This window comes from Cheilinus undulatus, linkage group 1, assembly GCF_018320785.1.
Source record: "Cheilinus undulatus linkage group 1, ASM1832078v1, whole genome shotgun sequence".
Classification (NCBI taxonomy): domain Eukaryota; kingdom Metazoa; phylum Chordata; class Actinopteri; order Labriformes; family Labridae; genus Cheilinus; species Cheilinus undulatus.
This window is the reverse complement of record NC_054865.1, coordinates 32698508-32711370: the sequence shown is the minus strand read 5'-3', so window position 1 is coordinate 32711370 and position 12863 is coordinate 32698508. Positions and strand designations below refer to the sequence as shown.

The following is a 12863-nucleotide window of genomic DNA, read 5'->3' as shown; positions in this document are numbered from 1 at the left end:
TACATTTTTAATTTACTCCCCATAGGGAACAGAAGAAGGCGAGGAGGCAGTTTAGATATGCAGCTATTAAAGAACATTAGACATGTGTTGCCTAATGCTACTTTGAATGTTCTGTTAGGAAATTGTTTTCTCTTTCCCTGCAGAGAGGTTTAAGTCTGGGTCAGCTACTGAACAGTTGCCCTGCAGCTAGTCACACTTCAGTTTTGTTGAAAAATACTTCCACATAGCAGGATGCTGACATGGGGACTTCAGCACAGACAGTCTGTTCACAGACTTTGCCATTCTCTTCCTGTTTCACACACAACCCTGATACACACAACCACCTTCAAAAGCTCAGTTTTAAAAAAACAGATTAAAAAATAAAAAAAGACGCAATGTGGCTATGTCAGTCCAGAGAGTGAAATAATTGTTCTGACTGGACAGGAAAAAGGCTGGTATTCATTGACTTTGGCTGACAGCAACATGCTGTTGATTTTGGCAAGATGGTGAGTAGCAGAGTGACCAGTTCATTAAGTGAACTTAGCTTCTGTCATCAGCGATTATTTTACTTTCCCCTGTTGGAAAAACTGTATTAACCTTCCTTCTATTGTGTCATTGCTGAGTCTCAGGCACACTCCCTTTTTCTCATCATTGTATCAAAAGATCTCTCACCCTCTAACAGTCCTTTCAAATGCTATCCTTCATGCAGAAAACACAAGCGCCAAACTGCACTTCTATTTAAGTTATTCCTAGACTGAGTGGGATGTTTTTATGCAAATACCTTAATACTCCCTCCTTATTCCATCCATGTTGATATCATCCCTCACTCCTTCATGTCCTCTTTCTTTTCAGCTGTCTTCCTGCACACACAGTTGCCAGGGGTACAGGAGAGTTAAGAGAAAATGCTCGCATAGAGATTGTATAACAGAGTTGTTAAATGTAAAGGAGGGGCTAGATGCTTGTCAGGGGGTGGTTACCAGTGTCAAAAAGTCACTATCAACTTATATAACTCCTCCCTGGGTACATCAAAAGGAGAGCACTGCTGAGAGGAAAACAGCCTGAGCCTATTTTCTGAGTGCCACTTGAGGCTTCAGTGTCAGACTGTGATTGGATGAAGAGGTGAAATTAAGCAGCCTGCTTTTTTAAGTACTTAAAATTTTATTTGAATACAATGGATCTTTCTGTTTTCAAGTGTGTCTATAGGATGTTTACATTGTGTATAATACCTCAATGTTGTCCTTACATGGGCAGTAGTAACAACAGGAAAATTTAGTGCAAAAACAAGCTGTAGCACACTGTAAATATGATAGTTTTCTATGTAAATGAGCTTTTTTTAAGTAAGCCAACTTATATGCTATACAGATAATATACATTGATTTATAACAATAATTAATTGGTAACAATGAATAAAAAATAGCATGCCAAAAGAACAGAAGAGTACATCTATTTTTCTTTGTTTCTTTAGTTCTTGGTGTGCGATGGGTTGATTAATCCAGCTGTATCTGCTCACATGTGTTTTAGCTCCTTTAATATGGAGTAATTGTTCTTTTTCCGCCCACAAAAATCTTTTGTTAAGACTCACAGCAGCATGAGAGTAGAAAGTGCCTTAGTTGAGATCTGGCCTTTTCCAATGCTGCCATGGTAACCAGAAAGCTCACCATACAATGCAGAGATGGCCTTCTCTAAAGCAGAGCTCTATTAACACTGACTTTGTGTATCTGTCTCTCGTGAGCACTCTTTTAACCCTTTCTTTTCTCTTGTGCTTTCCCTGAGGTGCCTACTCTTTCACACCCACTTCAACGATGTGCGCATCTGCAGTTTGGAATTATGCATACATAAATAGGCATAAAATACAAACAAACATGCACACCGATGTCCAGACAAACAGATTTCCACACAAATACATGCACACAATCTCTTCCAATAAAATATTTGCCTCTTACTGTAACTCAATCAGGAAGATGGTGGCCAGGAGCAAAACAGGACATGGCGCTCAGACAGTTGTGAAAAAAAATATCCTCCAGAAGCTTCACTGATCTGACAGCTGCTTTCAGATGCTTCTTTTTCTCTTAAAGCTTCAGCTTTACCTTCAGATTGTACTGCAAAGATTTGCAAGAAAAACATGTAACAAGTGAACAAGTCCTTGTGGATTATACAAATTTGATAGTTCATAATCTAATAGTTCATTCTTCAGAGGTTTGGATTAATTAACAGTAAATATACAATATTTCTGCTGTAATCAAGTTTGGGGAAACCCACCTTTTTCTCTTAAACAAACACAAACAACACAATACTTCAATGTTTGTAACTGATTTACTTAGGTTATGCAACAACTGCATGGCCTCTTTGTCCCTGTGCATTTTTGTCTGAAAAACTAACTCATAAAATGGTCATTCTTACATTAAAGCATATCAATACTTGCAGTATAACATACTGATATCAGAAAGTAGGAAATAACATTGCTTGAATCACATTCACTGCAAATATATGTTAACTGCTTGTTCTCATTTTATATATAACCAAACCAAATTAAATAAGCAGATATAACTGTATACCTGCAATGATATATTTTCCTCTCTCCCTCTCCATCTCTCCCTCTCTCTCGCTTTCTCTTACACACTTTGCTGCTGGAGCAGAGTGCAGAAAAACACTGTGCCTTTGTGAGCGTGGTAAGCACCAGCCTGAGTGTGTTCCTGGCCGTGTTTGTGCTGGTGTGTACAGAGGTGCTCTCGCAGCGATGGAGACTTCTTCTGGGCCTGATTATCTGGGCCACACATCTCACCATGGCTTACACTTTTATCTTCAGTGGACCTTTAATTCTGCCTTGGGACCAGGTAACCTGTGACAGCTAACCTGTCATTATTTAAAAGAATGACTGGCAGCATGAACGTCCTGTAAACCTACAACTATTCTCTCATTTTTATTAGTAGAACTGAAGTTCTCTAATATTCTATCTTGCACTGTCCATAACCAAGTATATAGTACAGTAAGTGTCTCCAGTGTTTTATGAGATGAAAAGTGACCAAACATTTGATGCCCCAACTTTTATTTTCCAGGTGCCTTTCTTCCTCTTTATCATCTTTACTGTGTACACCATGCTGCCATTCCAGTTGTGGTACGCTGTGGTGTTGAGTGTGATCACCTCGCTGTCCCACATCTTGGTCCTCACAGTGCGCCTCACCGTTTACAGTGATGAGCCTGTACCCTACCTTACCAATCAGGTAGAATCAGTTGCATGAAAATATGGGAAGGTGTTGTGGATATATTTTATCAGTGCTAATTTATGTAAAGTTCCTGTAATGACTGAGCCAATATTGATTATCTCATGGCCCATTTTATCCTCCTTATGAATCCGTTGGTCATTCTTGTATCATTAATACATGTTTTTATTGTTAATAACATAATTATAATAAACACTAAGAGTGAGAGAGTATTTCATTTCAAAAGAAAGCTGCATGTATAAATGCTGATGGTGGACTCGTTTCTGCTTTAATAGAATACTTGGAATAAGATATTAAAATATCAGACACATTTGGACTGTAAATCCACAGACAAAGCAAATGTGTAATTTCTCATGTCCTACTCCATCAGGAAACAGGAGTTCATTAACATTCATGTTTGTATGTATTTCTGTTAACATTTCAACTCTAATGTCTGCCTTTTGTCTGTTTCTGTAGCTGCTGTCAAACGCAGTTGTATTTCTGTGTGGCAGTGTGGTGGGGGCTTTTCACAAGGTCCTGATGGAGAGAACTCTGAGACAGACCTTTCAAGACACGTTGAGGTGCCTGAGCATGCGGATGAAGCTGGAGATAGAAAAGAGACAGCAGGTTGGTGTTGTTCATTTGCCACTAAACAGAGTATAAGAAAAGCTAAAGATTTAAGTATGAAAACATAAAGAAAGTTGGTATAGCCATTCAGCATTTGGAAAAATACACGTGTCCTAAAAACTAAAATGTTTTTGCCACTATTTTGTGTCCAGAGCCCTACTACCACAGCTGTCATTATATATCCTTACTGACACTGTCAAAGCCCCCTGTGATTAACATGCCTTGAAGAATGAAGAAGCAATTCACTATGCATCAAAAAGAAACAGGAACATCAGTCAAGTAAAGATGAAAAATACAGTTGAGGAAAAGCATTTCTGCATCTTTTACTGTAGTTGGCTCCTCTTCTTAATACATGTTTAGTTAAATTAAGCCAGAATATGTCAATACAACTCTCTCATTAACTCTAAGTTAATGATCATAATCCTAACTTATGAGAAAATAAATGTAGGATTTCTTTGTAGATTTTGAAATTGTATACGACTGTTTTTAAAAGTTTTGCCATAAATTTCAGGACATTGTGATTGCATTCTTCTGTACTTCGCAGAACTTGCTGAAAAAAACACCATTACAGACAAATAATGAAACTGTCTCTTCACTAACTGTTATTGCTTGCTCTTAATAATTTTATTTCATCTTTAAGCTTTGCCTTTGGCTGGCCTCATGTTGACTCTCCCATGGATGTTTTCATTGCAACTAACAAATCCTTTTCAAATTAGATTTTTTCTGTGATGCCTTTTAAATTAAATGCATCTGTGCTCACTTGCTTTGACTTCGGAGACATTTTAAAAATGTTCCCCTTTTGTCATTTGTTTTGGCTGTTGCTTAGTACGGGTCATTAAATGTGCTGACAGGGAAGCTGTTGTGTTGCCTAGCAGGATACAAAGAGAGGAATGATATAGTCATTAACATTTAAACTTGCTGTTGTATTTGCATTGCTGCTGAAAATGGGACTGGTACACAGAGTTGGCAAAAGAGAACAGTCAGAGATATTGCAAAGGAAACCCTAGAAATTCTCTAAATGGTTAACCAATGATGAACTCATATAGTGTTCCCATATTAGTTTCAGCAGCAGGAGTGTGTTCCTGTTGAAATGTGTGTGGGCAGCATATGAAGGACGTCATAAATGACTTTGAAAGTCTGTGACGCAAACACTGTCCTCTAAAACTAATTGTTTATTGCCTTAAGATTTGTAATATACATGACTTATCCAAAGTAAATTAAAAAATATGAACAGCAGCACAAAGTTTTGCAGTTTTCTCTATCATTGGTACTCTAACCTTTTGATGAGAGGTATTTTTGTGTATTAGGAAAATGTAGCGGGTCATTTGAACCTTGTAAGAGGTCAGCCAGAGTGACTAGAAGCAGTTCAGGTTGCAGCACAGTGGAGCAAACTCTCACACACAAATTCTCATTGTCTGACAGAATCATGCATACAACTTTCCATGCCTTGATCTCTTCCACATTTTGTGCTGTTAAAACCCAGTGTTAAAATGGATAAACTTGTTTTGTTGTTTTTGGTTTGCCTGCTTTAACTCAGAATCTCAGTTTCTGTTTTTGTTTTCATTTTAGTTTTTCTAGAAAGTAATTAAAAATGAAAAACTGGAATGTTTTCAGTCAAAATAGATTCACCTTATTGCAATAACACTTCAAATTAAATTACAATGCAATATCATTATTTTAAGTCCTTGAGATTTCTTTACAACCTGGAGAGCATCCAGAAACACTCTGGGGAAATAAAAGGCTTGTGAAAGCTTTTGCAGGCAAAAGCTGTCACAAGCATGGTGTATTAAAGGTAATATGAACTTTGCTCTAATGCAAAACCCCATGTTCAACCAAAACTGTGAGAAAGTCTGTGGCCACACAACAAAACTTGCATACAATCAATAATGGTGGCAGCATCATAGATCAGTATTAGTAATAAGAATACAAAAAAAATGTTTCTTTTGGATTATACAGCCAAAAGAAGACTGGATTTCAATACTCTGAAATTAAGTGCAACAGTTTATACAAACAAGGGCTGTGCCTAAGCACAAATAGGTTCATGATTCAAATTGCCTTCAGGCAGCACCTTTCTGTGTGGAGGTTGCATGATCTCCCCTTGTATGTGTGAGACTTCTCCATCTTCCTCCCATAGACCGAAGAAATGCTTGTTAGATTAATTGATGTCTCTTAATTGCCCATAGGTGTGAGTGTGAATGTGTGTTGGCAGTAGTCCAGGTTGTACCCTGCCTCTCCCCTAAAGGCAGCTGTGACTGGCTCCAGCCCCCTACAGGAGCTAAACAGGAGAAGCGGTATAGATACTGAAAAGAGTTTATATACAGATTCTCTTCTCACTCCACCTGAACAATCTTAACCAGTATGAAAGAACACGTTTATAAAACGGCAACATACAAATTTGACAGACTTCAGTTAATGTCCATGGCTCATATTATTTTAACTTCTGTAGGATGAAATGAAAAATCTGAACTTCAGTTCAGAAAAGTTGAAAGCATGAAGAAAATTGAAATTTTGTCCAGAAATGACTGGACTGTTTTGAAATTTACTTTGCAGCAATTCATAATAAGAAAAGTGAAGGATATTGAATACTTCAAAATTGTTTTCACGCCTTTTTATTTATTTGTGCATATAAAAGCAAACACAAGCATAATCTCTTCTTTCTTACTAAAACATATCTGGTTCACCCCATCCTACCCCTCACACACGCAAAGACAAACCCACTTTGCATTGTTGGAATCTCACCTGTACATTTGTCTTATTTGCTCCCTGACTACATGAAAGAATATTTTTTTCTACATCCTCTAATTCAGTGCGGTTATTCTATTGCATGGCTTTAATAAATTTTCATAGCAGACCTTGACTCTGCCATTGTGCTAAGATGATTGTACCTGACACTTCTCTGTGAACAGGAAGTTCATTATTTCATGAGAAGTTTCTTCCTCAGATTTTTGTCTGAATAAAGCTTTTAAAAAATCTCTGGCTACTTTGGCAGTCAAGATCTTCCAGACTTAATGTGTGCACATCCTTACAGAGTTTGTAATAGTCTTTCACTATTTTCTATTTCCCAAAGCAGGCTATGAAGACAGCATGTTGATAAAATTATTTTCACCACACTTTCAAACCAGTATATCAGGCCAGGGCATTTTAAAGGCTGCTGCTCTCAAGTCCTATTAGAAACTGAAACATTTAAATGGTCTAAACAGATATTGGTGCTTGTGTTTCAGTGTCATTACAATGGCATAATGCATAGGAAGAAGCAGGGAATGGGACCTCTGGCTGTAGATCTTTCCAGTGTTTCTATATCGTTTCTTTTATTTGGAAATTCTGCCTGCACTGAAGTTTGAGACTATGATATATTACGTTTTATGTCCATAGCTATGCACTTGTGTTGCTAAGTCACTCATTAAAAAAATATTTTTTATCCCGGTAAGACCCTATTCCTCATTAAACAGGTTAAATAAAATTAAAAAGAAAATTTAATTCCTTACCCATAAAAATTGAAAGATACTCAACTGAATGAAATCCAAAAGCCCTCTGTTGAAGTCCTTACTAGGGAAAAGTACAAAAGTTTGTAAATATGAGGAGAATGAGCTGTTGATGAGGGGTCTGGAATTGTTGAGTTGGTGTGCTTGCAATCATGCTGGTAATGTTTGTTTTTGCAGGAGAATCTGCTGCAGTCTGTGCTGCCGGTTTACATCTCCATGAAGATGAAGCTAGCTATTATGGAGCGCCTTCAGGACTGTAAAGACAAAGAGGAGCAGCAGCGATTGGTCAAAGACAATAACTTCCACAGTCTTTATGTCAAGAGACACGAGAATGTCAGGTACCACCACAGACCGCCTTTAAATACACAAAGATATAGATTCCTTTTTTTCTTTTGCATTTTTCTGAACAGTCAACTGCTCTCAGTCACCTCTGTGCTCAATCAAACCATGCTGAAGTGCATGGTTTGATTGTTTTTTTTTTGCCAAACAAACCATGCACTTCAGTAAAGTTCGTCTTATTGATCAAAAGCTAAAAATGGATTAAGTGTTGTTTGAAGTATGCTGACTTTCCTGTCTTATATTTTAAAGAAACTGTTTGAAGGTAGATAGTGATTCCGGCTGCTTTGGCTGGATTGACATCTGGCTGTAGATTTTTTCAGTGTTTTTCTATGTTTTTTTTTATTTGAAATTTTGTCAGCACTGAAGTTTGAGATTATTCTGTTTTGTGTTTAATATCTAAAGCTTGTGTTGCTAAGTCACTCTTTAAAAAAGATTTTTAACCCCAATAAGACCCTATTCCTTATTCAAAAACAGGTTAAATAAAACGTTTGACACAAGGGATAGGCTCTGGCATTTTACAGTTAAAAACAAGACTTTTTTGTCCAAATATTGGTTCTTGCTATGTTTCTGGTTTTATCTGAAAGAAAAAGCAAAAACTTTTTTAACTGGAGAATTATATTTCAACTTGACTGAACTTATTGAAATTCTTTTTGCAAGAACATCAAATCCACAAGAGTGGATAAAGCACAGTGCAAAGAAGATTTCCCTGAATGCTTTTTGATGATGGCAATGATAACTGTGTGTCTGCTTGTTTTCAGAGTACTGACCCAGTTACAGCTCTTTGTTTTATGATGGTTTCATTAGTTTAGAAAATGCTGACAGATATGAGGTCAGCCTGAATCGAACTTTGACAGATGGCTCATCAGATTTTCTTTTATTTAATAAATGTAGTCAAGGCTCAGTCTCTTACGTCAATAAGGGAATTCCATTTTAAAATCTCTTCACAGAAAAGTGGATACACTGGGAAAAATGTTGACTGCAGGTTCTTAGTTTTCAATGGTTTTTCAGTTTTGAAACTTTGTTGAATTAACCATAAAGTGATTATATAGATAGATTGAACAGATAAAGAGACAGCAAAGACAAATAGCATTCATTAGGATAGAGTCAAGAGTCAATCAAGAGTTTCATTGTGTAGGGCAACAGACATTTTCATCTGGCCCCCTAGTTAAAAAGGTGTTGAATGATAGACTGCATCCCTGACCTCTCCCTGCAATTACTCTGGTTATAGACCAGTCATTACTTCTGTTATATGTCTCTTGAAACACCTGGCAGGCTTCAGTCAGCCAGATGGAGGAGGTGGGTCCACCAGAAGAAGGACAGCTGTATTAATACTGGGATAAGACTATTAGATAGCCAGTAGAAGCAGTGTGCCTACATGTAATGCACAAAGGATAAATTGTATCAAATAGATGCATGCATTAGTTGGTTTTGTTTGGATTGTTTTACTATATATATTTTTAAATGATGGAAATGCTACTTGGGCTTACATTAATGTCAAATTGAAATCATAACCACTAGGTCTCCATCAGTGCCCAACTAAGAGTAAAATTAAATATATCTTTACCTGCTGTAATTTACATGCACAGCATTTATTACAACATTTAACAATGTTTGGTATGGTGCTCTGTAGCTCACTGCTTTGAGCACAGTGTTCACTGATACTTTCATAGCAGCGGTTAGAGTTTCAGTTCCAGCCATGCTAACACAAAGAGGCAGGTCAGGTGCTCCGTTATGGGTTGGGCTGTTGCCAAACTTCCAGCTGTTCTTTCCAGAGTCCAGGGGTCCTTCAGAGGTCAGATGAGCAGGATATTAGTGTCACTCTGTGATCTGCTGACAAGCAGCTTCAACAATTAGAAGGCTATGATGATTCAGCATAAAACCAGACAGCTATTTTAAATCATTCACTGATCAGGTCTGCTAGAGCACTGGGGTTGGTTGGTTGAGAGGTTTTTCTGCCTCAAATCCTCTGTGGCCATAAAAGCCATAATGGGTCGTAATGTCATAATAGGCAGACTGGTTAGAGAAAATCAGGCTCAAATCTGGAGGAGACGATACGTTGTGGTCCCCAGTATACAGACAGAACGCAATTAAGCCCTGATCGCACCAGAGGGAGATAGTTCATCACTCTCCATGTCTCTTTGTCATTATTGTTATTTTTTGTGAGCCATTTTTATGGTGGATTCTTAAATGTACATAGCTACATGCTGCCCTCTCTCTCACTGTCTCTCCTCTTAATAAAACTCTTCTCCGTGTACAGACAGTGTTACTGGAGATTAAATGTTTTTATCAAATATAAGTCTTTAATGGTAGTCATTTTATATTAACACAAAAACACTAACTGTTAAAGAACTGTTCTAAAATAAAATAAAAACAGCAGCAGGTGTCATGAACATTTCTAATTCTCCTCAGACAGGTATGTAAGGGTCTTTATATGTGTAAAATTGAGCTGAATTTTTACTTCAGCATTCATATCGTTTTTTATATCCGTTAATTATCTATAAACAGCACATTTATCATATTCCCTGCCAATGAAGACGTGTTAACGTTTAAGTAAAGTTCTCTTAACAACGCAAATACGTAGATTTTAACATTTATTTGTTCCCCAAAAATATATAGTATTAAGGTAATATTTACCTCTGCCAAGGGGGTTATGGGATTGGGTGGCTTTGTTTGTTTGTTTGTTCGTTTGTTAGTAACATAACTCATAACATAACTCAAAAAGTCATGGAAGGATTTTCATGAAATTTTCAGGAAATGTCAGAAATGGCATGAGGAAGAACTGATTGGATTTTGGGACTGATCCGGATCATTGTCTGGATCCAGGAATTTTTTAAAGGATTCTGGACTATTGGGAGATAGGGCTAATGGCAGAGGTCTGAGCTGTCACCACTTTACACCAGGAGATGGCGGACATGAGTAACTTATTCAAAGTTTTGGAGTTTATAGAGTTTGAAAGACACATGCCCAGTCGAGGAGATGAGTCGGAATGTAACACAGAGAAAGACGGCAAATTGTAGCGAGAATACTCACATTGCTGGGAGGAAAAGAGGAATATTCAACCGCTGCCATGACTTCTACACGTAGCGAAGCCAATGCTTTGCCTTACCATGTCCCCACCACAACAGGAGGGAGTAATCGGCTTGGGAGTGATTTTGTGGGGTGAAGGCAGCCATTAGAGGGCTTTCAGTCCCCCTAAAACCCACCCACAGCGCAACTCTGTATGTATGGCTCTAGTTAACACAGTGGAGGCAGCCATTAGTGACAGCATTCAGTCTAAGCAAATGCAACTCTGTATTATATGGCTCATACAAAAGCATCACCCACTCAGTCAGTCACTCAGTCAGTCAGTCAGTATACGGACATAGCCATATGTAGGGCTGACCTCAGTGGTCAGCCAAAAATAAACTGAGTCGTAAAGAAGGAAAAAGAGCAATAAAATACAAAGCCTTAGCAGGGAGTCTGGAAAACCTGTGAGAAACTCAGTCAATTGGCTAGACAAGCTAAAGAGGTTCAAGCTCAGCTATGCAAGAACGGATTTTTGTATTTTATATGTTAAGTGATGTTCTTAACTTCTGGTTTCATCAAAAGTTTTAAGCACCACTGTATATGTCTAAAACTTCAGTAGAATCATTTCTCAAAACTCAATGGTAAAAGAGAAAAAATAATGAGATGAATAAAGACTGAAAATAACTAATTTTTTGACACTTAGATCCTTTCTTGTAAACAGGGCATTCTTAAATATGTGTTCTGCACCCTGAATGCTTAACCATTAACATTAATTAAGATTAACATATTGTCCCAATGGGGCTTTTCATCCCTGGGACACACATTCTCACTGCAAATCCCCCCATATCGAACACTTATGTGGAGTTAAATGCTGCCAAGGTGAAACACAGGGAAGAGTAATTTATCCTTGCATTATATAACTCATTACACCTGTAATGACATGTCGTGGGCTTGTACAGACTCAGTGAGACAATCCACCGTGCATCCACCTGCTCCCAGCAGGGATCAGCGCTAAACAAGACCTGTGTAAAAAAGAGGAAGCTTGGTGTCCAGATTGGTAACAGATATATGTGAATATTAAAAGCACTTAATATCATCCCCCCTACCCAACAACAACAATTGTGCCATTGTCCTCAGTACCTGCCTGTGTTTTTCTCAGCAGTGATTACTAATTGGAGTGATTTATACAGTTCTCTAAGTGGCTTCTCTTTGGATTTCTCTCAAGCAATAACCTCTCTTTTGGATCTTTCTCACAGCTAGGACTAGAATCATCTTTGCATACACTTCCAAAACTCATCGTTATTTACGTTTACTGTACGTAATGCTTTGGTATTAGTGACTGTTTCAGCTAAAGGGCATAGTGAACAAATAAGATGCTTCCAAATTACATTTTTCTTGCATTTAGAAGTATTTCATGAGTAAATATGTTGATATTATTATCATTATATTATGGCTACATGTCATGTAATGACATCTTAACATCTGCATTATACATCTAATTTATTTCATGTTTAAGCATTCAAATTTTTTGTTTTTGTTCATTTTTTCAATGTTATAAAACAGACACAGTACACCTACAGTTAACATGTTCCAAGGATAAACCTCACCTTTCCCTAACAGAAGAATCCATTTTGAAACACAGACTCTTTCAAAACAGGGCATTACCTTTCAGATTTTTGGCCCCATTTCTCATCCAAATTTGACTAGTGTTTTCATAAAGAACATGGTATTTTGACATACGGCTTTTGGTGTATTTGTCATTTTTTTACTAAAATCAGAGCATTACACAGATGAAGTGTCAGTAATCTGTTGTAATCAAATCTAAAACGTTGTCTAGGGAGGGTAAAGAGAACTACCAACACTTTGGTCAAAAAAATTGAATGATTTGTGTCTTTTTAAATACATGTTCAGTCTGCAGAAGGATCTCATATGAGACAGCTATTACTTTGAGTATATTAGCAGACTCCACACCAAGAAAGATTTCATAAATAAAAACAACGTGCTACAATATTATGAAATTGTATTAAAAAATACCTTTTTTATAATAAACAGAAGAAAACAAAGAAATCAAGAAAACAAAATGTGTTATTGTCGCAAACAGTGACTGATGTAGAGAGAGAGATGAAGAGGAAAGAGTTTGTAATTATACAACTTAAAAGTCTGTTTTTAGGTCTCCTTCTTTTTTTCTCTTATTTACACTTTAAATCATTAATAATATAATAAAGGCTAT

At 37.2% G+C, this 12863-nt stretch overlaps 1 protein-coding gene across 4 annotated transcripts in view; it reads left to right on the top strand.

Annotated features, from left to right (window-relative positions):
- The window catches only part of adcy7 (adenylate cyclase 7), an 88654-nt gene that overhangs the window by 47679 nt on the left and 28112 nt on the right, over positions 1-12863 (top strand). For all 4 annotated transcript variants that reach the window (XM_041786599.1, XM_041786590.1, XM_041786574.1 and 1 more), the window contains exons 3-6: positions 2616-2813; positions 3036-3200; positions 3657-3806; positions 7466-7626. In XM_041786599.1, coding sequence (XP_041642533.1) covers positions 2616-2813; positions 3036-3200; positions 3657-3806; positions 7466-7626 — 674 coding nt within the window. The remainder of the gene's footprint in view (positions 1-2615; positions 2814-3035; positions 3201-3656; positions 3807-7465; positions 7627-12863) is intronic.